General features: G+C 44.8%; 1 protein-coding gene across 3 annotated transcripts in view; it reads left to right on the top strand.

Annotated features, from left to right (window-relative positions):
* Window positions 1–22,996, top strand: part of LOC147729536 (indian hedgehog protein-like) — a 67,934-nt gene extending 44,938 nt beyond the window's left edge. Inside the window, exons 3-4 of one of the 3 annotated variants that reach the window (XR_015308329.1) lie at window positions 19,811–22,221; window positions 22,270–22,996. Coding sequence is in view for 2 of the 3 variants with exons in the window: in XM_086954435.1 (XP_086810561.1) it covers window positions 19,811–20,469 (659 nt within the window). In the remaining variant the exon portion in view is untranslated. Of the gene's footprint in view, window positions 1–19,810 lie in introns of all 3 variants that reach the window. The other 2 variants (XM_086954435.1, XM_086954437.1) reach the window with 2 other exon arrangements.
* Window positions 22,997–27,444: the final 4,448 nt, after the last annotated feature.

The raw sequence follows: 27,444 nt of genomic DNA, 5'->3' as shown, positions 1-27,444 counted from the left end.
CGTCAGGGGACCCTCGTCTCGTTCTAGGGGTCACTGGACAGGGTCGGGGTGGGCTCCCGACTCCTGCTCTGCAGGTTTCGCGCTTCTTCCCGACCACCTGCCAAAGCTCACGCATCGGGCGTGAGGTATTCCGCCATCGGGAAATGCACAAGCCCCGATCTCCGCGCTCTCAACAGCGCTTGACAGCGGCGCCTCTCAGACGACGTTCGCTGTTCTGGGGCACTTCTTGCTCAGTTTTTTAGCGCCACACAGGGTCGGAGTGGGCTCCCGATCTCTGCACACGGGCCACTCACCCAGGGCACACGCTTCCAACGTGAGACGCGTTTTAGCGCGAAGGGGTCTCTTCTTCTTCGAGCGTTTTAACGCTCAGTGCCTCGGCTCCCTCTTGGATCTCTCCCATCTGCTGGGGAACAGGGTCACCTGCTGCTGGCTTCTTGTCTCGGGCAGCAACTTCGTTTCCCTTGGGCAGCGTTTTCTTCTCCTCGAGGCTGCCTGGGCCAGGGCTCTCTTGTGGGGTTCTGTGGGCTAGATTCAGGCCCATCCCACTCTCGTCGCCAGTTGTAGCATCGTGCTACAATAAATACAGACACTTGGTTTCATCTAAACTGGAGCTTTATTACATACATCTAGCTCGTGCCCTGTCCCTACTCTAACTGACCCTTTCCTGTGTCTGCTCCTCCTCTTCCTCTGACCCCCTAGCTCCGCCGACTCCCAACTACTGGTAAACATGTGAAGACACATAGGATTTTTTTTTACCTAGTTTTATGGTGCTAAATGTTGCATGGTCTGTTCGCGGTGGGTCTCTCCTGTAGTCACACTCTCATAGTAGGGTTACATGTGGACTTGTTAACGATAATTATTAAAAAATATACTCCGATCATATAATCAGCTAGACACTAACCACGCTTCTGCACCTTTTTAAAGATTTTTTTCCTAAATTAAATTTCTTTCACTTACTTTGTCGAGGTTGCGAACCCAAACATATCCTACCGTGCCCCTTCGAACAGCCGACTGGTGGATAATTCCAGTTGAGAATTAGTTCCTTATGAACCACCCACACATGGGCGTGTTCAATTTGGTTACTCATCCACTCCTGTTGTTCAGCCAGAAGGAAGAGGAAGCATGCGTTACACCGCAGGGTGAAGTGCGGTGTTCCTGATCACTGCTGCGGCCACTGGCCTCCTTTCTCAAATACCAGACTCCTCCCATTCACACATTATAATTGGGATGCGAGTGCTGGGATTTTCTGCTGGATACTTCTGCCTGTGGATTCCTCACCTTATGAATAATCCCTGTGCCAGCATTCTACGGAAATTCCTTCCTAGCTCTCTCACGACGATGAGCACCTCAGAATAGCACGGCTCCGCACACGACACCGCATGCCGTCATTGGAGCCACAAAAGGACTTTGTCGGCGTGCTGACGTCAGTTCCGTTTTTTCCGCGTCATCGACGTGTAACATTTTTCTAGGGGCTCTCCATTTTCTTGAAGAAAACTTTGTATCCTTGTTGATTTCTGATGGCTACTTCCAGGGAGACTGAATTAAAACCCTGTAGAGAGTGTGGCGGGCATTTGTCGATTATGGATCCGCATGAAGACTGCCTCTGGTGCTTATCATCGGAACGAAGAATGCTGAAGCTGCAGGAAAATTAATCTTAAGGCCATTAAAGAGCGTGAAACTAAGCTGTTTATAGCCACACCCAAAAAGGAGACGAGGGGTTGAAAAAGGGCGAAATCATCGTTGTCCCCTATGTCAAAGTCAAGAAAGCATAAGATGTCCAAGAGGAGACATGGCTCTCGGCACCGTTCTTTGAAGGCCAGGGCTTTGAGGTCGAGGTCGCCGACTCCGGCTGGGTGACTTCGAAGAAAGGACTTTGTTTCTCCATCTCCTTGGGTGACGCCGGTTCCATCTCCGGTTCCGGGGTCGCCGGCATTGAAAGGCTCTTCGATGGATGAAGGCTCTCCGGCTCCTGCAATGTCTGAGATGCCTAGGGAGTCGTCACCAGGTTGGGTGGCTTCACCTGTGTGTGCACCATCCCCGGCTCCGCAGCCTCCAGTTCGACCTCAGGAAGGTACGGATCCATATTCTACTTTTCCTGTTCCTGGGTCAGACTCTTCGCACTTTCTTAATGTGAGCTTTGGCATGTTTGCCAGGGCCTCTTCTCCATCCAGCGCGCCTTCGGGCCCCGTGGGTCCTTTGACCTTTAATTTGGGTGTTCCTCAACTCTATTCTCAAGCACCCTTTATGCCATTCTTTCAGTCGACTCCAGCTTGGCATTTCCCGACGCGGAAGCCCTCCACTCCGGCTCCTCTGACTCCTTCGGCTGTTGAGTCGGCGCCGCCTCGAGTTCGATCGCCGTCGAGTTTTGAAGCTGATGTTCCTCTGTCGGCACCTTTGATGACTTCACCGGCACCTTTATTTCACGATGGAGCGGTTGTTCCAGTCCTGAAGGTCTTCGTCTGCTCGGTCTGTTCGCTTTCTGCATTCGGTTGGTCAGTAATGCACACTGGCACATTAGGGCGCTCCAGTGGTGCCTCTGCAGGCAGTGGTATCAGCACAACGGTGATCTCGAGGAGAAGATCAGAATCTCTAGAGAAGCTGCAGTGGAGCTGACTTGGTGGAGTGTGCAGGGCAACCTGTCTCAAGGAAAGCCCTTTCAGCCTGCTCTGCCAGTGGCCACGGTGATCACAGATGCCTCCACTTTAGGTTGGGGTGCTCATCTGGAGGATCTGGAGGTCAAAGGTTTTTGGTCTCAGAGGAAAGGTTGCTTCATATCAACCTGCTGGAATTGCGGGCGATTCGTTTAGCACTAAAGGCTTTCCTTCCTTCCCTTCACGGTCAGTCGGTTTGGGTCCTCACAGACAACACTACTGCGATGTGGTCCATCAACAAACAGGGAGGTGTAGGGTCGTATCATCTCTGCAGAGAGGCTCTACGACTCTGGTCTTGGGCTCAGGGCCATCGGATTAGTGTGTTTGCAAATCATCTGGCCGGTGTCCTGAATGTGCGTGTGGGCAGTCTCAGTCAGCATCACTAAGCCGATCACGAGTGGCGGCTTCATCCAGAAGTGGTTGTTAAAATAACCACTTATTTAAGGTAAAAATGATGCTCCTTTATTAGCAGCACAGCAAACATCTTCTTCCATCAGAGTCCAGCGTAAACTGTCCTCCAGCTGCAAAACATAACAATTCCACCAGCATGTGGATTGTGGAACTCAATTAAAGAACAACATGTCGCATGCAATGGCATGCAACCACTACACATATTTCTTAAAGGAATAAAGCTGTACATAAGAATGTAACACATCTCCCTCTTTACAAAAAAGAACTTAAAAAAAACAATGAAAAACGTACAAAAAAATTGCAATGTAAAACTTTGTACAACTCTAAACATAATCAGCATATCTTTTAGGTAGACTGATGATCCGTTTTGCATAGTTGACTGTAAGCAATAGAATCATTTTTGTCTACATGTCTCTTTCTGTCAGAAATTCCACTGTCAGCATTATAAACCTGGAACATTTGGTCAATCTTCTAACAATCCAAATTCTACCATCTTGAGTCATGACACTGTAAACACTTTTTTAATCTCAATGGGATCACTAAATTTGTCAGAACCTTTGGCTAATAAACCCGGTTTTAGAATTCTAACCCATTCTCCCACCTGAAAATATTGTGTTTTTGCATTCCATTTTTTATCATACCACTCTTTTGTTTTCAATTGCTTGTTTTCCACACGTTTAGCAATGTCAACAACCTTCTCTTTATCACCCAACAATGCATTGTTACATTTCTCTTTTGACCACCATGGTAAAACATTGGATGCCGGGTTGCGACCTTTGAAAAGTTTAAAAGGGCTCACCCATTAGTGGAATGAGGCGTAATACGATAAATCCATAACCATTCTCTTAACGCACTTACCCAATTTTTTCCACCTCTGATAGATTCTACAACAAAATTCTTCAGCACACGATTGAATCTCTCCACCTGACCATTCTCATGTGGTTCATATAAAGAAGTTAAGCTGTGGGCAATGATACACTCTTTAAGAAAAGTAGCCATTTCTACAGATGTTAATTGCACTCCATTATCAGTGACCATTATCGATGGACAACCTTCTCTAGTGAAAATCTCTTTGAAAACCCCAATAACTGCTTCAGTGGTAGCTTTGGGAACAAACTTTACTTCCGGCCACTTGGAAAGATAATCTACAATAACCATTTCACCCTCAGGAGAAACTTAAGGAATATCTCTGATGAGGTCCTAGCCCCTCTGGTCTCCACTCCTGAATCTTTAGCTCTAAGAGACGCAGCAGAGGCAGCCCAAACTCTGACAGACTCCATTTCCAACGCAGTGGAACAACTTGCCCCCTCATCCCTGCGCTATGTAGCGCGCCGTAAGCCTACGGCACCTTGGTTTTCCGATCAGCTGAGACTCTTGAGACAAGGATGTAGGAGCAGTGAGAGAAACTGGAGGAAATCCTGGGACCCCAATGATAGAGAGGCTCACAAATCTGCCCTGCGGGCTTACAAACGGAGAGTGGTAATAGAGAAGCAGGAATACTTCTCCAATATTACCAGCTCTCTCTCCTCTTTTAGGGAGCTCTTTAAAATTGCCGACACCTTATGCTCCCTGCAACTCCCTGACCCCGTAGTTAGCTCGCAAGAACTTTGCAATAATATCTCTGACTTCTTTCATAATAAAATTCATGACATTCATGTCTCTCTGGAAGCCCATTGCCTTGCTCTTGATCAAAACATCCCACCTGTTATATCCAGTCTTGATTCGTTAGGCAAAGATCCCTCCCGCCTACTCATGGAATTTCCATCTTTATCCCTCGAAGCACTGAATCTACTACTGGACAGTACCAAATCGGCTTCTCCCCTTGATCCGATACCTCTGAAAAAACTGAAGGAATGCAGACATAGCCTCCTTCCCCCTATGCTTGAGGTTATGAACAAGGCTATTACCCAGGGATCTTTCCCCCCGGTATGGAAGAAGGCAATTGTGAAACCTCTTCTTAAGAAACCGTCCCTTGATCCGGCCATGTTGAAAAACTTTAGGCCAATCTCCCTTCTCCCAGCTCCCGCTAAGATGCTTGAGGCGCATCTGAACTTTCATCTGTCCTCCTTCCTCGACTCTTCTGAATACCTGGATAACACCCAACATGGTTTCAGAAAACACCACAGCACAGAGTCCGCTCTCACTTGCGTGGTCGATAACATCCGACACAAAGTGGACTCTGGCCAAACCCCGGTTTTGGTTCTGTTGGACCTCACGGCCGCGTTCGACACCCTGTCCCCGCCATTCTTACATCTCGGCTGAGGGAAGCTGGTGTCATGGGACCGGCCCTGAGCCTCCTAAATTCCTTCTTGACTGAAAGGGAGCAGAGAGTGATGCTTGGGAACCACCTCTCCCCTGCTAAGTCATTGCAGTGTGGGGTGCCACAAGGGTCGGCCTTAAGTCCGACCCTGTTTAACATCTACGTGGCTCCCCTGGCAAGACTAGTTAGATCTCAGGGGATGGAGGTGGTGTCCTACGCAGATGACACTCAGATCATGGTGTCACTAGCCCACACTTCTGTTAGTACATCTGCCGCCAGTTTCAGGGTATGCATGCAGTATGTGGCAGACTGGATAACTATAAATTCCCTCAAACTGAACGGCGAAAAAACTGAAGTGTTGATCTTTGGGAAGGACCAAGATGTGTGGTCTAGTGAGTGGTGGCCCTCCTCTCTTGGCATCTGCCCCACTCCCTCCCAATCTGCCAGAAATCTTGGTGTAATATTTGACACCTCGCTTTCTATGTCCCTTCAAGTTAACAGGACCGTGGCCACCTGCTGGGGTGTGATCAGGATACTCAATAAAATCCGCGGGTATCTCTCCCCCCAGGCGCGCAAACAGGTTGCAGTTGCCCTGGTGGGCTCGAGGCTAGATTACTGCAACTCCCTGTACATGGAAGCCAATAAAAGCCTGATACACCGACTGCAGATTGTGCAGAATGCTGCAGCGCGCTTTGTCTTGGATCTTCCGAAAGCCTCTTCCGCCACCTCAGTCAGGAAGGACCTCCATTGGCTCCCTGTGCAGCACAGAATCTCCTTTAAAACTCTGTGTCTAGCCTACAGAGCATTGAAGGAAGGTCCCTCTAGCGCTATCGGTTCTCTTCTAAAGCGCTATATCCCTACAAGAAGCCTTCGCTCTGCGGGACTATGTCAACTGGTTGTTCCCCGTGTCAAACTTGTTAGATGGGGAGCCAGAGCTTTCTCCGTGGTTGCCCCGCAGCTTTGGAATTCCATCCCCATTGAAATAAAAACTCTCCCTTCAATCGAGTCGTTTAAAAAGGCTCTCAAAACCCGTTTCTTTAAGAGGGCCTACCTATAAGAGAATAGGACTGTGGGGGGGTACTAGCTTCTGCATGTTACTAGCTTCTGCACGTTACTTAGGCGCCTTGACGCCCACTGGGCTAAGTTTGCGCAATATAAGAACAGCTTCATTTCATTTCATTTCAATGCATAACATGTAGATTCTGGTAACATGTGAAAAGAGTAAGGGGAGTGCAGGAGTCACCCGCACTACTTCCTAAGGCACCTTACGTAGGGAAAACTGAAAGAAAAATTAAAGTCTGTTTGACGGAACACAAGAGTACCATTAGAAACAAGACCACCAAAGCACCACTTGCGGCTCACTTTATCACACATCATCACAACGTGAGTCAATTGCGGTTCCTTGTTTTGGAGATTGTACCATTGAGACCAGGCATGGATAACAAAAAAAGACTCCTACAAAGAGAAACGGTTTGGATAAAGAGACTTGATGCTTGCCAGCCTAGAGGCCTCAATGACAGGATTGAATATAGTTGTTTTCTCTAACCAACATATTGTGTTACTTGCTGTAAAACCATTTTTTGATTCCTTTGATTCTTCGTCTTACCACTCCTTTTCTTGTTCACCACTGGCTTTTCCCTCTTGATCTCTCTTTCAGTGTGTTATCTCAGATGTCCTATTGTGTAGTCCAGAACCTTCCCATTTGTTTACTACAAGTTTTTTCGTTCACCACTGGCTTTTTCCTTTTGATTTTTAATTCAGTGTGTCATTGTTGATGTTCCATTCGTGTAGTCCAGGACTTATTTGTTTATCCTCAAAACATTTGTTCCGTGTACCCCTTGTTACTCTTACATTTTCTTTACTTTTTCATAATCCTCAGATTATTTTCTTTCCCTTTATTATTTTGAACCACCTTATATCTTTGTTTCCTCACATATTATGTCGACTGTCTAATTTTCAATTTTTGTCTACCTTCGTGTACTTTGTATTATCTCTCTTGGTAATATTTCTTACCCCGATTGGTATATTTTTCCACTTTACCCTCAATGACCACTCTCATTCTTTATTTTATTAAATATGATTGAACCTTTTTGATGTTTGACTCTCCCAAGATGGCCACCGTCATTTGTCTGTTCACTATGTTTAACCTCATTGGAATTCGTTCGTTATTTAGTTTATTAATGTGTTTTTTTCATGCATTTTCATTGCATTCACCATGGGGCATTGCCTCAGTACACTTACGATTTCCCTGTAATAGTCTGGTTTTAGTTACCGGCTGGTAATCTTTCACCATTATGGTCCGTTTTTAGTTTCGGTTAATTTTATTTTCTTCCGTGTTCCCTCACGGAGTGTTGACCCATTAGTTAGATTTGTTATGCGCTCTCCACGCTCTACATCTGGTAAGCCTTGATTACTGTATCTTTTTGCTTTTTGACCGCACAGGTGTTTTTTACATTTAATGCGATCATCTATGACTGTACGTGTAACTTGTTCGTCCCGTTCGGGTGAACACCGAGTTGCTTACTTCCTCACACGGGTGATGTACACTTAGTTCTCGTGCTCTGTATATTGACAAAACTCCATGGGACCTTTGCTATTATTTCAATGCTTTTATGATGAATGCCTTTTTCATCACGAGGTTTCACTTTAACTCGCACAGACTCCGGTATACTTTCATATTCAGATTCCTTTTTAACCTCTAAGTGTAACACAATAAGTTTCTGTGTTGGTTTCCTTATTGTTTTCTCATTCACACACTTTTTTAGTATTAATCCACTGGTTTTGATATTTATTTAAGCTCACCCTTCGATTTATTTTTTCTCTCTCAATGATGTACTCAAATTGTGGTAGATAGCTCCCCTTCCTGATATGAAACCTTTTTACTTTCAGATTGTGAATTGTACCCTGATGAAGGGCCACGTCCCGAAATGCATAGGGACATCATCAATACAATTGGATGTTTTTGATTAGTAAATTGGGTGTACCATTCTTCAATGCAGTCACTATGATGTAATATGTGACCTACAAAATAAATATACCCTGAAATGGATTATCAATGAACAAGACATTTCTCAGTTTCTGTACCTTGATTACAAGCATTGGAATTCACTGAAGGAGTTCTTGTCTCCTATAGGTGTGCCTTAGGAAGTAGTGTGGGTGACTCCTGCACTCCCCTTACTCTTGAGTGGAAATTTTGAGCCCCCACCGGCCAGGAGGGACTCTTTCCCTGGCACCCGAAGATACGATTACTACTGTATTGATACTGACCTATTTGAACGTTTACCGAGGTGTGCCGCCATCCCCATAAAACTTGTTAACATGTGAAAAGACCCAGAAATATCAAATGCAATTTTTTTCCCAAGGTTCAGATGGCCACTTGACCACATTGAGCGGCGGTGTAAATACCTTCAACATTCTCTCACTTGATACACATTCCTGACACTCTCTGACTGTTCTATCAATAAATCTGTCAATTCCAGGCCACCAAAAATAATATCTAACCAACCGTTTCATGGAAGATATGCCGGGATGAATTTTATGTGCAATTTGAAGTATGACCTCTTGCATACCCTCTGGGGGAATACACTTTCCTGACTTAAAGATAAAACCAGTTTCTAATTCCAATTCCTCTACTACATTGTAAAATGTTAACAATTCTGACCTGATCGTATCTTTGCTTGGCCATCCATTTTTAACATAACTGACAAGTTCTTCCCATTTGGCATCTTTCTGGACACGTTCCATCCACAGTGATTCACAAATACCCTGAAATTTCCCTTGTAAAACATCCTGAATAGTCAGCGCAAAATCACCTTCATTTATCACACTAACTTCATTCTGACTACAAGGAAGACGTGACAAACAATCACCTGTAACATTTTTTTTTACCAGGAACATAAACAGTGACAAAATGATATTCCTGTAATCTTGAAGTAAGTCTGGCAATCCTAGCTGTAGAATTCCATCCACCACCCACGGACAAAATAATAACTAAGGGTTTGTGATCTGTCATGAGTGTAAATTTTGAACCCCACACGTATAATCTAAAATGTTCAATTGCCCAAACACAAGCAAGCAGTTCTCTTTCTATCACCACATACTTCCTTTCACACTCATTGAGGGTCCTAGATGCAAATGCTACATTCCATTCTTCACTTCCATCTTTCTGTGAAAGTACACTGCCTAGGCCATATAAACTTGCATCCACTGTAATTATGCATTCCTTGTTGATAGGAAAAGGTTTAAGAGTAGGTGAGAGTATAATATCATCTTTAATTACCTCAAAAGCCTGTTGTTGTAAATCAGTCCATATATACTCTTCCCCTTGCCTTAATAATTTCCTTAAAGGTTCCATTTTGGTGGCAAAATTTATCACAAATTTGCTGTAATATTCGCACATCCCAGCAAAGTAAAGGAGATGATCTTTATTTGCCGTAGTGGGGGCTTTAATAATAGCTTCTACGCTCGATTTGTTGGGAATTACACCATCACCCAACAGTGTGTGACCCAAATATTCTACTGATTCTTGGAAAAGTTTGCATTTGTGTGCCTTTAATGTTAAACCATTACTCTCTAATCTCTTGCACACTTCCTGTAAATGTGTCTCATGTTCAACAGAATCCTTTGAAAACATTACAATATCGTCCTGAAAGCATTTAACATACATGTCCAGATCTCTAAAAATATGAAACATTGTTCTTTGAAATACCGACGCCGCTGACGCCAAGCCAAACGGCATGCGTATGTACTGAAATAAACCCTGAGGTGTTATAAATGCTGTGAGTCTCCTAGATGCTTCTGTCAATTCAATTTGATGGTATGCTGATCTGAGATCTAATGTTGAAAAAATCTTTGCCCCATCTAACAGTGAAACAAACTCATTGATGTTTAGTAATGGGTGACAATCGATGACAATATTGGCATTTAAAGCTCTCAAATCTACACATAAACCTCAATTTTTGGTCCGGTTTTCTCACCAAAACTATGGGAGACACCCATTCCGATGATTCTATTGGCTCAATGATGCCCTCATCAAGTAACTCCTTCAACATACCTTTAAGTTCCTCTCTAATGTTGATTGGGACTCCTCTAAGTTTTTGTACCACCGGGGTATGATTCCTTTTAAGTACTATGTTATGTGAGAAGTTTTTAACTTTACCTAACTTCTCACTGAAAACAGAACTAAAACATTTGACAAGATTACGTCCTCTCTCACTATCTGTGAGGTTTTTGTACCTAGGTGAATCAATTACTGAAACTGTACCCATCAAACTTTCATCACAAAGTGATTCAGGATTTTTAGCACGAGGATTTAACTGAATCCCTAATTTCCATTGATCAAACCATCCTAAAACATTAACTCCTTTAAGAGATATGTACAGTTTGATATCAGCTTTTCTGTTTTTAAAGTTACCACCTGAAAAAAACCAATGATGTCAATTCTCGTGCCACAAAACTTTTAGCAACTATATCAGACTCCTTCATATTATGCAACATATTAGACTTAGCTAAAGTATTACTGAAATATTCCTGCGATATGATGGTCCATGGCGAAACAGAATCCACCATAAGAGACAGCTCACATTCACCCACTCTGAAAAAACAAGTTGGTGACTTAAAATGTAACCTAGTTTGATCATCTACAATTGACACCACAAAACCCTTATCAGCATTACGTTCAATATCCTTAATAATATTTACCTTTTCTTCTGATAATAAGGAAACAGAACCCTCATTGCGAAATTGAGGGCGTCTGTCTCTACACAGCTTGCTAAAATGACCAATCCTTTTGCAAAAATTACACTCTCTTTTCAATGCTGGACAACCTGAAAAAGAAGCACAATGTGACCTATTCCCACTTTTGAAACACATCCCCTGTAAATTACCAAAATCATTAGTTTTTTGTGTAATAAATTGGTTAGGTTAATAGGAATTGTATTTCGCTGTAGATTGAACAGACTCATGATTAGCATCTTGTCTACTTTTGACAACACAAATTTCTTCTTCAGAAATTTTCTTTTCTGTGTTGCTTCTAATAGTGTTCATCCATAAATCAGACAGTTCCTGAGCTTTGGCGATAGCAATAGTCTCACTTAAATTTGGATCACCCATAACCCAAAGCTTGTCCTGTATTTTCTTACATTTGACGTGCACAATGATCTGATCTCGTATCATCTCGTCCATCATCATGCCAAAGTTGCAATGTAAACTTAATGATCTTAATAATGTTAGAAAGCCATCAAATGATTCATCCCCCTTTTGTTTTGGCTAACATTTGGCTTAAATCTCTTTTCAAGTCTCGTTAACGCCTCTGTGTACACATTCATGGAATCTCCTCCTCCTTCATTCTGCAAAATTATTTGAGGTAAGTATCTAAAAATTACTTGGCCTTCAGAACCAAGGCAAGGTAATAGAATACTTTTTTTTCTTCACCACTGATGGCCTTCATATAAGTCATAAATTCTTCCTTCCACCTTGTCCATGGCATAGGTGGATCACCCTTAACTTGCGGAAATTTAGCAAGAGGATCAAATTGCATTTTTTAAAATTGTATTTTACTACACAATGACACTAAAATACAGAAAAAATGATTGACCTTCGTTGACTGATGAATATAATAAAGTACGTTGGTATTTTAATAACAATAAAGCAACCTGGAACCACCAACTTCTGAATCAACCTAACATTGAGAACACAAAGTGTCTTGTTTTAATAATAAAAGCAACTGGATAGTATATTTGAATTAGTTGGAAAGAGTCATTTGTACCACATAGCACACTAGCATTTGTTAAAGTCTTATAATTCCATAGTGAGCTGAAAACGTTTAAAATTAGCAAAAACTGTAACTATAGGTGGAACTTACTTCTTGCATCTTGTGTATAAATAAATAGTCTAGAAATGAAATACGTAGCTCTTCAAAATCGCCGAAAACTAGTTTGTTCCGTAACTATGGGAACCGAAATACATACAAATGCTAAATGGCCGCCGTACGCATGACGTAGGGATCGTGGTGACACTACTAACTCCTACACGTCACTCCGCAGACAAAGCTCTAAGAAGAATGTTGCTCTGCGTAGCTCCGACTCGAACGTTGTTCAGGGCACTGCAGGTATTTATTTTTAAATATTGCGCATATTGTGCAACACAAATACTTCTCACTTTTGCCCACAAACATCCGCTTCGGTACAAAAACAATCCATAAGGGTAGCCAAAAACAAGACGGACGTAGTACAGTTGGCAAATCCTCTTTAAAACACGAGTGTATTAATTACTGCGTAAGCAAGGGAAAAAAAATATTGAAAAAGATAATACACGACCGCAGGTGCAATCAGGGCACTACTTAATTTTTTCTCTGCCGCAGGTACAATCAAAGTACATATAAATAATAAAAATTACATACCAGTGAAAATCACTAAAAACGAAGAAAAATATCGGGTTCAACACCACTAAATCTCGTGCTGCATAGTGGTGATTTCCCTCGTCGCCAAAATTGTTAAAATAACCATTCATTTAAGGTAAAAATTATGCTCCTTTATTAGCAGCATGGCAAACATCTTCTTCCATCAGAGTCCAGCGTAAACTGTCCTCCAGCTGCAAAACATAACTATTCCACCAGCATGTGGAATGTGGAACTTAATTAAAGAACATGCAATGGCATGCGACCACTACGCATATTTCTTAAAGGAATAAAGCTGTACATAAGATTGTAACAGTCGATCGTATCTTTCAGATGTGGGGGTCTCTTCGGTTGGACCTGTTTGCCACTTGCGAGAACCCGCACTACCCGTTGTTCTGCAGTCTCCAGTTTCCGTTGCAGGGAGCGTTGGGGGACACGTTTCAATTGGATTGGAGCTCGCAACTCCTTTACGCGTTTCCTCCCATACCCTTGATTCCTCGGGTTCTGAGGAAGAGTTGCCAAGACCGGGCCCAATTCATATTGATTGTCACGTATTGGCCAAGAAGGGTGTGGTACACAGATCTACTTCACCTCTCATCGCCCCCTCCACTCCGTCACCCTCTCTGGGCAGACCTCCTCTTGCAGTCGGAGGGGCAGATCCTACACCCCTACCTCCAGAGACTGCACCTTCATGCCGGGCAATTGAACGGGGCAACCCGAGTTCCTTATCTCTCCCGCTCAATATAGTGGATGTTATTTTATCGTCCAGGCGACACTCCACTAAGTCCGTTTACTCTTCCAGATGGTCCAGATTTGTTAGGTGGTGCTGAGAGAAAAACATTGACCCTTTGAAGGCCTGTTTATCTAATATTCTGGAGTTTTCACTTTCTTTGGCACAGCAAGGATGTGCTGTGGCCACTGTTAAGGGCTATTTGTCAGCTTTTTTATGTTTGCTAGATCAGCCGTCTTTATTTAAGTCCCCCATTGTTATGAGGTTCATTAAGGGTCTTACAAATAAGTTCCCTCCCACGCCTTTTATTATGCCTCAGTGGGATTTGAATCTCGTTCCTACTTTTTTAATGGGTTCTCCGTTTGAGCCTCTTCATACTTGCCTGTTGAGGCTTCTTTCTTTTAAAATGGTTTTCTTGATTGCCATTACCTCTGCTAGGAGGGTAAGCGAGCTTCAGGCTCTTAATTCGAAAACTCCTTTTCTGACCATTCATGCGGATAAGTTGGTTCTAAGGACCAGGACTGCTTTCCTTCCCAAGGTGGTAACCCCTTTTCATATGGGACAGTCCATTACTTTACCCACCTTCTACCCTCCACCTTCCAAGGAGGAGAAAAGACTGCATCGTTTGGACCCTAAGAGAGCTGTCAGCTTTTATTTGGATCGGACAAGAGATCTGAGGCTGGACGATCAGCTCTTTGTGGGCTACATTGTACGAATAAAGGGCAATGCTGTGCACAAGTGGACTCTCTCCAGGTGGATCATCTTGTGCATCAAGATTTGCAATGCCTTGGCCAAGAAGGAACCACCTGAAGGTATCAGAGCTCATTCCACCAGAGCTAAGTCTACTTCTGCTTTGGCGAGAGGTGTTCCTGTTCTTGATATTTGTAAAGCAGCAACTTGGGCCTCCCTCCACACCATTGTAAAGCATTACTGCTTGGACTCTGAGGTTAGAGGGGATGGCCATTTTGCTTGTTCTGTTTTGCAAGATTTTTTGGTCTAGTCAGGTGGACACCCTCCTCCAGGAGAGGTACGGCTTTGGGAATCTATTCATAAGGTGAGGAATCCATAGGCAGAAGTATCCATCAGAAGAACAAGTCACTTACCTTTGGTAATGCTTTTTCTGGTGGATACAGTATCTGCCTGTGGATTCCTCACTATACCGCCCGCCTCCCGGTTGTCCACCTGTTTCTACCAAAAAATGTTTTATTTGTTTGACATGGTTACTTTTTAATATGTCTTAATCTTGCCTATGTTTTGATAATAAGAAATGCTTATTCTGTTGCTATTTCTCTATGTCTTCATTGGTTATGCATTTGTGGTTTTATATATGTGTATATATTTGGAATACTATGCATACATTTGGAAATGTGTCGGTCTGCCCGTTTGCCTCGGTGGCACAGAAAAAATGGGTGGAACTGATATCAGCACGCTGAGAGGTCCTTTTGTGGCTCCAATGACGTCATGCGGTGTCGCTTGCCGAGCCATGCTTTTGTGACATCCTCGTCGTCGTGAGGGAGCTAGGAAAGAATTTCCGTGGAATGCTGGCGCAGAGGATATTCATAAGGTGAAGAATTCACAGGCATATACTGTATCCACCAGAAAAAGCGTTACCGAAGGTAAGTAACTTGTTTTTCTTTAATCTAGGTGCGAGCTGCTCTTAGCCCTCCATTATTTAAGGTGTGTCTCCCTCCTTGCTTGTTAGCATCCGTTAGCGGCACCGCAGGCCCGTCACCTGTTTAGTGTCCGGCGTGCGCCGTGCATCACTCTGGCACATTGTCTTTGACGTCATTGCGGGACCAATAGCTTGCCTGCCTACTTCAGGAAACTACCCAGCTGCATCCAGGGGCATGTAATCTGTGAAGTGGATGACATAAATACGTATGGTTGTATGGACATTTATTTGGGCCTTATCAACCAATACTAATTATATCCTCCTTTGCCCCTTATAGGTAAATATATTTACTCCGTAGACCACCACGTTGGTTTGTTTAGGTATTTTTTAGCTCTATCATCAGGATATACCGAGCTGCAGTATAACACAAGGAAATCAACTGACGGGTTGCTTCTGTTGGAAGTACATGATTTACTGAGAATGTCAGACTTAATTTGCATATGCCTGAGAACGATAGTGTGAATTTCCAGAAAATATGCTCTGTGCTGTAGATTCTGAAGCACCTTCCATAATCTCTATGGGAAAATACCAATACCAAATTGGCCAACTGGAGAGAAGGTTCCCCCTGCCAATCAGATCCTAGTGTGTTTTAAATTTCAGGTCCTCGGATCCCAAATTGTGGATCCTCTGTGAACTCATTGCCCAAAAACTGCTGATCTGATTTTTCATTAAACCAAGTAAAGGTTCTTCCTTGAGTACGGTTCTACCTTTCTGCCAAATTTGGTCTAATTCCAGTCAGCCATTTTTCTGTATGGAAGAGCAAGGAGTCCTATGGGAATCCAAACTAAAGTTTTCGCTTACTCATTAAGACCTGGACTGGGTGTACACGTTCACTCAAGGAATCAAGGACACTTAAGTGACCTCCAATTTTCCGTTACAATGTACCTTGAGTTCTGATTGTCACCCTGAGATTTCTTGCATATAGAGAGCTCTGTCGACTTTCATTGCCCATTCTTGGGAACCGTATCTGACACCAAATATTCTGCACGCTGGATTGAAGGCCACTCCAGTCACGCTAGAGTACTGTGATCGAACTACCATTGAGGGGATCAATTGCTGGTAATACTTCAGAGGGGCTTTGTGCCCCACTTTTGATTTATATCCTTTTGGCACGTGTGCCAGCCATGGTTAAGGCCCCTGGGTAGAGGTTCCCCGGTGAACACGGTTTGGGGTGTTCTGCAGCAACAGCTGGTCATTGATCACCATCATTTCTACTTCTGCTCAAAGCTACTCTGACCATCATGAAACACTCTGATCAGGCAGAACTCAGGCATTCTCCCTCAGTCACCCAGGCAATAGAAAATATGCTGCACCAGCTGACAGTCAGACCCTCCCTGGCAGTTTGTCTTCTACCCTTCTGTTTCGATGTTAAACTATTTTTTCAAGCCCATACCTCTAAAGGGCTTTCCAGCACTAACCTACTACAACTGACATATCTCATAACAGACCAAAGGCCTATGCTGCAAACAACCAGGTCTTCAACTGTTTCCTAAAGCAGAAATGATCAGATATTTTCTGTAGGTTCAAAGGCAAGTTCCATAGCACCGGTTATATCGCTCGAAAAGAGTGTCCTCCCTTCCTAGTCAGATTGATGCGAGGTCCCATCGACAAATTAGATCCTGCCGATCGTAAATACCTAGTAGGGTTACAGGTCTGAAGCAAGGTGGATTAGACGCACCATGCTTGTTAAAACTCAGATGAGCTAGTCACAGAGGCTTGAACTGAATGCGCTTCTCTATCAGAACCCACCTCTGCTTACAAAGTAGTTTAGTAGATTGAGCAGAGTTATGGCAGATTGAAAAGTAACGTGTTCTGAACAATTTGCAGCATATTTTTCGCATACCTTGTGGCACCCAAATACAGGATGTTACGGTAATACAGGTGAATCAATCAATCAGGGGTTTGTAAAGCACGCTACTGACCCGTGAGGGTCTCCAGGTGCTGGGGAGGGGAAGCGGCTCTGGATCAGTCGAAGAGCCAGGTCTTGAGGACCCTCCTGAACGTGTGCAAGGTCGGGGAGCGTCTGATGCTCACAAGGAGCGTGTTCAAGGTATTGGCAGTGATGTAGGAGAAAGCCCTCTCCCCGGTTCTGTTCCTGTGGATGCGGGGGACCTCGGCCAGGGCAAGGTCGGCGGAGCAGAGGTTCCTCTTGGGTACGTGGAAGGACACTCTCTCGTTGAGGTATTTGGGTCCGATGTTGTTGAGGGATTTGAAGGCATTAAGCATGGGCAGAAAATCCGTTCCGCTCGCGGATTTTGCGGCTTTTCGGTAAATTCGCAATCCGCGAACGCTCGCAAATTTACCGAAAATCCGCAAATTCGCAGCAGCGGATTTTTTTTTCTTGGTGATACAATTTTGCGGCGTGCGGTGTAAGTTCGCAATTGCGAACATGTAGGTGCGGCGGGCAGCAACAATCTCGCACTCGCGAAATTACAAAAATTGCAATTCTGCACAAGAAATCTACTAGCAAGCAGCATAGACCTTCTGAAAATGATGATTTTTATCAGAATAACTCCTCAGGTTGACATTTGCCTGCACTTTTTTGGATTTGAGGCCTTTTGACTTTCTTTGGATCACTTTTGGATTAGAAATCAACTTTCTCAAGTAAGCTTGTTTGGGGCATTACAGTTGCTGTAATGCTGTTCTGCAGAAAAACGAGTTTTGCAAAAGTGAAAGCATTCAGCAGGTTCAAAAGTTCAAACTCATCATTAGTAACCATTCCCTGTAGTGCTTCCTGACAAGGGCCCCTCCAGAGTTCAGTTGCTAGTTGCAACAATTGTATGACCCTGCTCTGACCCTCACAGCAGGCTCATAGAATAGCTACAAGTAGGCCACAAAGGTCCTGGAAAAAAAAATTGCACTGCAACAGAAAGCAAATTACAGGTAAGGAAGCAGGTGCCAGACTGGAATTTTAAAACAGTGACACATTAATAAATCAACCCCAAATTAAATCATGTCAGTTGAAGCAGGGCAGGTGTGCTTGCTTTTTCCCCCCATAATCTACAGTGATGATGAACCAGAGGGTGGCATTGATGTACCAGAGGGTGGCATGGGTGAAACAGAGGGTGGCAGGGGTGAAACAGAGGGTGCTGGGAACCTGTGATGATGAACCAGACGTAGAAACAACATAATCGCGACCGTTGCGAGCCGACATGTAAGTTTGCAATTGCGAACTGGTACAAAACCCTCGCGAACTGGCAGAAATCCTTGCAAACTGGCAGAAATCCTTGCGAACACAAAAAAAAAGAAATCCGCAAATTCGCGAGAATTCGCGGATTTTGCGGATTGCGAGATCGCAAATTCGCAAAATTCGCGAACGAAAGATTCGCAAAATTCGCCCATGCTTAGAAGGCATGCGTGAGGAGTTTGAAGTTGCCCCTTTTATCGACGGGGAGCCACTGGAGGCCTCGTAAGTGTCGGGTCATGTGCTCGTGACACGGAGTCCTAAGGACGAGTCTGGCCGTGGCGTTCTGGATGGTTTGTAGTTTGTGTAGAAGAGTTCTGTTGATTCCAGCAAAGAGGGCGTTGCCGTAGTCTAGTCTGCTGGTTATGAGTGCCTAGCGTGATGGTCTTTCTGCAGTTGCGTTGGTCCATTTGAAGGCCTTACAGAGGACGTGAAGGCAGTTGAAACTAGTGAAGGCGACGGCATTGTTCTGGTGGTTCATGGAGAGGGAGAAGTCCAGGATGATGCAGAGGTTCCGAGCGTGGTCTGTCTGGGTGGGTGGGTTCCTGAGGGTTGAGGGCCACTAGGTGTTGTCCCAGGTGGAGGTGTATGGTCTGAGGATGAAAACCTTGGTCTTCTGAGTTGAGCTTCAAACAGCTGTCTTGCATCCAGGCTGCCACGTTCTTCATTACTTCCTGAAAACGGAGTCTTGTGTCTTCGGGATTCTTTGTGAGCGAGAGGATGAGCTGTGTGTTGTCGGCGTATGATAGGATGCTGATGAGTTTGACAGGTGTGGGATCCCAGGACGTGATGGTAGGCTTGACAAATGAAAGGAGGGGGAACCTTTGCACTGTGTTACGTTCCAAGTGGAGAGTGGGCTCGATTGGTCTGATCAGAAAGCGCTCTAGCAATGAACAATGGACTCTCAATGCCGTCTTGTTAAAAAGGAGCCTGGAAATGTGGTACCAGAGGTCTTCAGACCTTGTCAAGGCTGGGTTATGGAAGGGAGAGGGGTGAAAGGCGTTGCCTTCCTGATAGTGTTTAAAAGCTCTGCACATTTATGGTGCAGTTGCGTTAGTTGTAATCAGAAGTAAATGCTGTGCTCAGTCACTCTCTGCTCTTCCTCAGCAGGAGCTATGTTCTCCAAACATACAGCCCCTCCTGACGTGCACTGACTGTGCATTCTCTAATGTTTTTACAACTGTACAAACTTAAGGAGTCTCTGATTTCTGTCCTCTAGTATGATGTGCTTCAGGCTGCTCTCTGACACCACCAGCATCTCTTTTCTCCTATTTCTGATCACTCCTCTTCTCCCACCCTCCAGTGCTCATCTGCTTGCTTTCCTTTAACTCCTATTTTTTCCTCTGGTTTTGAGATCTCAAACCTTCTCCTTCACCTGTCAGTTTGAGTGGTTACTTTTGTGAAGTGGGCTTACAAGGTTCATTTACATTTTGGGAATTTGTCTGTTTTCTGGTAAGAATGTTATGAATTGCTGCGTTTCACCCAGTGCTTTTAATTTTTATATAGAAGGTGACTGCTTCCCTGCAAGAGCCCTGGTGACACTAGAAAGCGGCGAGAAGGTCCCCGTGTCGGCGCTGACGAGTGGTCAACGGGTCCTGTGCATGGATGAGGAGGGACACTTCACCTACAGTGACTTCTTAACCTACCTGGACAAAGACTCTGCAGCTGTGAGAGAGTTCTGCGTGCTAGAGACACAGAATCCACCCCGCCGACTTACTCTGACTGCATCCCACTTGCTCCATGTGGCGGATGACTTGAGCGTGCCACCCAAGGACTTCTCTCCTATGTTTGCCGGCCTTGTACAGCCAGGAAAGTGCATCCTTATAGCGGGGGCACATGAGCCCCAGCCAGCGAGGGTGGTTTCTGTCACCACCCAGACTGACTCGGGGGCCTATGCCCCTCTTACTAATCATGGCACGTTGATAGTAGATGACGTAGTGGTGTCCTGCTTTGCTGTGGTCAAAAATCATCACCTAGCGCAGCTGGTCTTCTGGCCACTGCGGCTTTACCACGGTGTTGGCAGGCTGGGGGTGCAGCCAGAGGGTGTGCACTGGTACTCTAAGGTCCTCTACTCCCTTGGCAAGCTCTTCTTGAATAAGAAAGAGTTCCACCCAATTGAGGCCCAGAGGCGAGAGAGGCAAGTACATTGTGACAAAAAGGTATAAAAGGTGAAAAACAACCTGCCAGAAGCAATCATTAAATCAATTATATTTCAGATAATCCTACTTTTAAACCAGAACATTAGAATATGTTTAATCACAATTAAAACTCCACTAAAACCTACTTTTGGTTCATAAGAAAATCGATCCCTGAGATATCTGAGGTCTAATATGTTGAAGATGTAGAATGAGGCTGTGAGTAGCTGTATGTTCCCTTTTTCCTGGTTCTCTTGGTCACGTTGTATTAGTCAATAATCTTCATGGTAGAAGAACAGCAACAAAAGAGGAGGATGCAGGATGTGGAAGGTTATATGTTGACAGCTGAGTCTATGTTCTAAGTTCCATTGAATCTTCATTGCTATTGGAAGAGTGGTACTAAAGACCGCGTTGTGCCTACAATGAAATTTCCTTTCATTTATAAAATCCAGATCTTTTGGGTCACGAGCAGATAATAAGATTAATATTACTGCACCTTTTTAGTGGATACTTAAAGCTCTGGGGAAGAATAGAAGTGGGTACAGCTGCATAGTTATTTTCAACTTCATTCTTACAAGATGTACAGGCCTTTTCCATGCCAGTCTTCTGCAATGCTTTCATCATCCCAAGTTCATTGTTTGTGATACAGAGAACGTTGTGGAACTTTCCATCAGGCCTGTCAAAGTTCTGTAAAATGTGCTGAGATGAGAGACACATCCTGGTTCAAAGTTTGCCTAAGACATTTCTGCTCGAATCAAGTTCTCCACGAGGAAAGCATGAAGAAAACAGAATATTGTCACAAGTTCCGTACAGGCTCATTGACGTTTTCCCCTATGTTAACATGAACATGTTGCAGACTGTCCTCTGATTTGCGCACAATACTCTATAGACAGTCGCAGCTGGTAACATTTGAAAGTGGCGGGGCGGAAAAGTTGTGGATGGCGCACTGTGGCGAGCAAGCTGAAGGAGTCATAAATGTCAGAATGTCATGTCTCTAGAAGCAACCCGAACAACAATATATTGTTTATCAGACATCATCTAAAGAGATATCCGCCGCTAGCTAAACGAATATACTTTGTATTTGATTTGTCGTCAGACAACACTTCCTGTTCTAATGTGTGCTATCAGGCCAGTTATACGAACATCCCACACCCTAAAAACTAAGCATTGGTTTCTAGGCGCGGTTCTCCTCTACCTCGACTCAAAGACAAGAGTTTAGAGAAATTTGACCAATGGGAGCCTCTCGGTTTAAGGGCCCGGTGGGGAGCGAGCGTTTAGTGTAGAAAAGGCTCTGTGTCCATAGTGAATCTGGCTCTTTCAAGGCTAGGACTGTATGAAATGTTTCTAAACCCGCAAAGTTGTTCAGTGTTCCTGATTTTCACCCTCAGCAAAGTTTACAATTCCTGACAGGAACCAAAGCTCACACCGGCTGCAGGCTTCGCAATCAGGGGCGTTACGTAGGCATAGTCCTTTCAAAGGCAGGGGTAAAGTCAATAAACTTAACTTACCTTCCTTCCCGCCTTCAAGTTCCGACTCCAGACTCCCGAGTCGTGACTCCCGGCGCCATCCTGTTCTTGAATTTCCCATGGTGCTCGTCGTCACGCTCACGCAGGCAGCCTCCCTCCCCTCCACCACCACACACAGCACAGCGCTGTGATTGGTTCAGCAGGCTGCCCCTACAACGTCATTTCTCTGTGTATGCTGCAGCATACAGAGAGCAGGGAGAGTGGGAGGGGTTACTCGAGGGCAGGAGGGAGCGGCTTGCCCACTGTTCTTAATACAGTTAATACTGTCTGTTTGCACAGCCTCTCAGGCTGCCCAAACAGACAGTATTAACAACAGTGGAAAAGCCACTCCCCCTTGCCCTCGAGTAACGCCGCCCACTCTCCCAACCAGGAACTTCTGCTTTCTCGCCGTGCGAGAAGGCAGAAACAAATGGTAGTTATCTACTATTTGTTTCTGCCTTCTCGCACGGCGAGAAAGCAGTGGGGCGGCGCCCAAATGCCCCATGGAGGATCCGCCACGGTCTATAGATATATTTTGCTTTGTGCCAAAAATGCCACAATGTACTACCACACAGACCACGCTGCCCTTTCCTGGGATTTAGTCTGAACATTTAGATAAGGTTAAACAACAATTGCCCTTGTTATTCTGTTCTGGTCAGGCCCTAGCACCTAGACAAAACACACAAATGCAGCTGTTGTTTGGGGACATGTACTTCTTGTCATGTAGGTATGCACAGATAGGTAATACACACTTGGAGAGGGACCTTTCCAGGGAAAAGATTGTGACAGCACTTGAGATGTAGAACTTTCATCTGTGTATACTGAGGTACGGGGTTCGCTGCTAACACCTAGAGATCTTCTGATATAGAATCATGTGCTTCTGTAGAAGGGGAGGGAGGTTAGGCTACACTGTCTTGTATAATGATAGCTACATTTATGATTTACGGACTACTTGCCTTGTAACCGTATTTGTGTTAGGGATTTCTCTACTTGTTGTGGCACATATACTGCATACTAGAGCACGATAATTAAAATAAACATTGTAAACATTCCTTGTGTCTCTGTCAGAATTCATTGTGGACTAGTACGAGTGTGAGAGCTAAAGGGTGTGCTCTATAACCGCAATTCCTGAGAGGGTCTGGAGTGTTGTGTTCTGGGGGGGTCTAATCACTTGTTCCTCTGTGAGTGAGTAGGAGGGCAAGGGAGACACTATAGCTAGTTGGTTCCAGGCTCATGGGTGCTCAGGTGGTAGGATGACTCCGTCCCTGCCTACTAAGGTCCCATAATCCCAAGCATAGTTCTGTGACTCTGCTGAATTCCTGCAACAAGATAAGGTGAGCTATAGATCGCTCAGCAGTGGAGAAGTGGTAGTCACTGCGTTCTTTAGCCTGGTGGTACAAACAGATATGTGTAAGCTATCAAAAAGTGCCCAGAAGACCCATCGGGCTTCATCAGAAGTGATTGGAAGAAGGCATTGTAGTCTTGACGGTGACTGTGTCAGAATGACACTTCCATTCACTCGTCATTGTGTAACATCAGAGACCATACTAATAGTGTTGCTTTGCTGCCTGGCATCTCCAAACATTAAATCCAATGTAATACCCAGATACTGATGGAAAGGTCTCTCTCTCTCTGTGTGGCAAGGTTCTGATTCACGCGTAGGATCTGGTCCAGTTCTGATCCTGTCCACACCTCCAGGTCCGGTCAGCGCAGTAGAAACTGACTCCAACTCCATGATTAGTGAATCTCTTATTAATGTGTCTCATTTACAGGTCTAGGGAGAGAGACTTTGGACTTCATTGGGGGGTGTTAGCTAAAGCCCGCTTTGTGGTGATGTCAGCCACAGAATGGAATGCTAGAAGGATGGTTGATGTCATGGAGCAGGGTATTCTAACTGGGACAGTTGCTCGAGTGCCCCTGCTTGAAGAGAGATGTCTCTTGAAATAAATATATGAAGAACCCATCTCTACTGTGTTTGTTCATGGTTACCAAACTGGCGACGATCTGGGGATGATTTTGATGACTTCCTTGAAGTTGGATACCGATTGAACAAAGAAGAGGGGCCAGGGAGCAAAAATTCTTAAGAAGGACATTGTTCACTAGTAAGTGAGCAACCAAGGTGAGGCTGTTAATTACGCTCGCATCAAGGCTTTTTTCAACGTGCTTATTATTTATTTATTAGTGGACTTGAGCATCTTCATTATCGACTCTGGGCAATTTTTGACAAGAACTGTCTTTCAACTTTAAGAGGCACATAAGCATTGAATTTGTTCATGTGTGGAGCGTGTTTCTCTAAAATTAAGACTAAATTCAAGCCCAATAATTTTATTATCGCATTTTGCCTGCGTTAGCAAGTTAACGATAACACTGAGCGCGAGCTGTGCGCACGTGAGGATTCTAACCTAAACAAAGTACGTGTTCACAGAAGCGCGAGCACTCTATAAAGCTGAAGCGCTAACGTGTACATTGTTTTAAGCTTCTGCGCAGTCAGACATCACTATAGCCCACCAAAAAAACATAGCGCGAAGAAGGAATCACCTGTCTCTTCTTAAATTCCTCGCTAGGAACAAGTTTTAGCTGCTGTGACTCGCAGTTGGATTTTCGCTGGGATAATTTCTTCTTTACTTCAATCCAACCATCGAGTTATCGTCATAGAGCAGAGGTCTTCAAACCTTTGAATGCTGAGACCCCCCTGTCAACATTTTCAGGTGAAAGGATCCCCTCCTGACAACAAATTCTAAACCTGTAGGCAGGGCTACTGGACTTATGAGGCAGGTGAGGACCAAACTATGCAACAGGCTTGACTAAATTGTGTGGGTAGAAAATATAAATAATGTTCTGTGATGCTGCGTATTTTGGGATAGCATTGCTTTATTACTTGAAATTTTTTAAACACAGTAACACTGAGGAAAGATTTCACCCCATCAGTACCAGTTTAAAACCAAAATACAGCAACTAACATCAGAAAGATGTCTATTCAACCTTTCTGAAGGGCCTCCCACTCCGCAGGAATACGCGCTGCCACATTAGAAGCTCACCTGGCCATGGCCGGGACCCGCAAGGGTTCCTTCAAACCCTGGCGGTCTTGTGCAGAGTTAAGCAGTTTACCCATGCCCCTTTCCTCTCACCCCCTTCCTTCCATCGCTCGCTTCTCTCCTCTCACAACCCCAGATCCCTCCCTCACATTGCAGGCCATTTTCTTTCACCCCTTGTTACAACTTCTGAACGCCCCTGATTCAACCTCTCACTTCACCTTTAATCACCTCTTGCCATTCTGTCTTTTCACTGCACTCATCTCTAACAGTCTTTGGCATTTATCTCATGGCCTCTCTGGCCCCATCACCTCCTGTGCACCTCAGCACTTCATTCACCTCAAGTCTCTCCATTCAAATTGTTGTCTATTTGTATCTTACACCTCTCCAGTCCCCCCATTCATCTTTCACATCTCCCCTTTGTCTTCCACACCTTCTTGAACCAACGTCCCTCTCCCCTGTTACCTCAGCACCAGTGCCTAATTTGAGCAGGTGGTTTCCGGTGCTCCGCACTGGCACCTAATTATGCACACTGGCACTATGACAGACTTCCAGATGGTGGCTCTGTCTGTGTAATTTAGAGATGAGCAGAACAGCTGTTTATGAATTCAATATACACTAAAAATGATAACCTCCTGACACCCATGCCATTCTTTATAGCTTTGGGGGCTTGAAATAGTTTGAATAGTCGCACTTGTACGAGTGTTATGGTTGGTCGTTGCAAAGGTATGGTCATTAGCCGCACAGGCCAGGCAATGGTGGGTGGTTAAAGTTGCAGTGGCCTACTGGTGAGGGCCCTGGCATATGTTGTATTACAAATTAAACACTGCTCAGCACACACTCCAATACTCCCTCTCTTCCCCTATCGCTGCTGTCCCTCACACATGTCGCATCAAATTATCTTTTTAGGTCACAGATCATCTCTCAGCTATCTTATCTCACAGTTTAACAGTAGCCCTCATCTTTTGCTCACACTCACTTCTTGCGTGTCCGAGCTTCGCTTCAGAACATAACATTTCACCTCATCCCTGACCTCTTCAATCGAATTCTCCCACTCCCTTGCTGCTCTCTCATCTCTCCTCATGGAGCATACGGGTCAGACCCATATGCTCCTCTCGCCCTGTGCCACTCTGCTTATTGTCCCTAATTCAGGAAGGCATGACTTGTCTGTCTCGCTGTTTTGGTGCAGACCGCGCAGTTATGGAACTTGCACCCTCCTTTGATTCGCTCCACGAAGAATCTATTATTCTTTAGGAAGATATAAAAACCTGGTTCTATGCTCTGTAGGTCACCCCTTTTGGCTGGTTCTCCTTCCCCTTCTGTGTGTTTTCCGTTTGCCTTCAGGCAGCAGATGGTTATTAGCCTCGACACTTTTTGATAACAGTAGCACACTACAAATGTAAATAATAATAAGCAGAAGCAGTGGATCCACTAGACCCGAACTTCAGGGGGGGGACGGCTAACACTCCCAGCCAGGGCTGGCCCTAGCACTGGTCGCACGTGGTGCAACAGTCTTTCCACCTTCTCCATGAATTCCCTCACTACCACTCACCAACAATACACCCCATCTCTCTATAGCACCTTTCTGACAAACATTTCATTTTTTTTATAGCGCTACTCATAGTTTACTCACACTCAGTTCTGTGATGTGCATGGTACATGTTCTTTGTACCAGGCACTTTAACCTTCTGCACTGTGTGGGTGACAAGAGTGCCCAAGTGACTGCACGGTGAGCGATGCAACAGTGTGAGAGTAGGGTGAAAGGAGTGACTGCAGGGGGAATGAGTTGACCATATGAATTTGGGTTCAGCTGTAAGTGCAGAGTGGGACGAAAAAATGCATGGTTAGTGATGGCCTTGTTTGAGTGAGCTACAAATTGAGCAATGAGGGGGGGACAGGTGAGTGAAGTGTCACATGAGTGCAGGGTGAGTAGTGTGCTCGTGTGACTGCAGGGTGAGGTACAGGGTGAACAGTGCAAGCGCATTGTTAGTGCAGAGTGATCACTGTGAGTGCAGGGTGAGCGGGTGAATGGTGTGAGTGCATGGTGATCAGTGTGAGTGCAGGGTAAGCGGGTGAATGGTGTGAGTGCATGGTGATCAGTGTGAGTGCAGGGTAAGCGGGTGAATGGTGTAAGTGCATGGTGATCAATGTGAGTGCAGGCTGAGCGGGTGAATGGTGTGAGCGCATGGTGATCAGTGTGAGTGCATGGTGATTGGTGTGAGTGCAGGGTAAGTGGGTGAATGGTGTGAGTGCATGGTGATCAGTGTGAGTGCAGGGTAAGCGGGTGAATGGTGTAAGTGCATGGTGATCAATGTGAGTGCAGGCTGAGCGGGTGAATGGTGTGAGCGCATGGTGATCAGTGTGAATTCATTGTGATCACTGTGAGTGCAGAGTGAGCGGGTAAATGGTGTGAATGCATGGTGATCAGTGTGAGTGCATTCTGATCACTGTGAGTGCAGGGTGAGCGG

Source organism: Lissotriton vulgaris, chromosome 2_1, assembly GCF_964263255.1.
Source record: "Lissotriton vulgaris chromosome 2_1, aLisVul1.2, whole genome shotgun sequence".
Taxonomy (NCBI): domain Eukaryota; kingdom Metazoa; phylum Chordata; class Amphibia; order Caudata; family Salamandridae; genus Lissotriton; species Lissotriton vulgaris.
The sequence above is the reverse complement of the archived record's forward strand: the minus strand, read 5'-3'. Positions and strand labels throughout refer to the sequence as shown.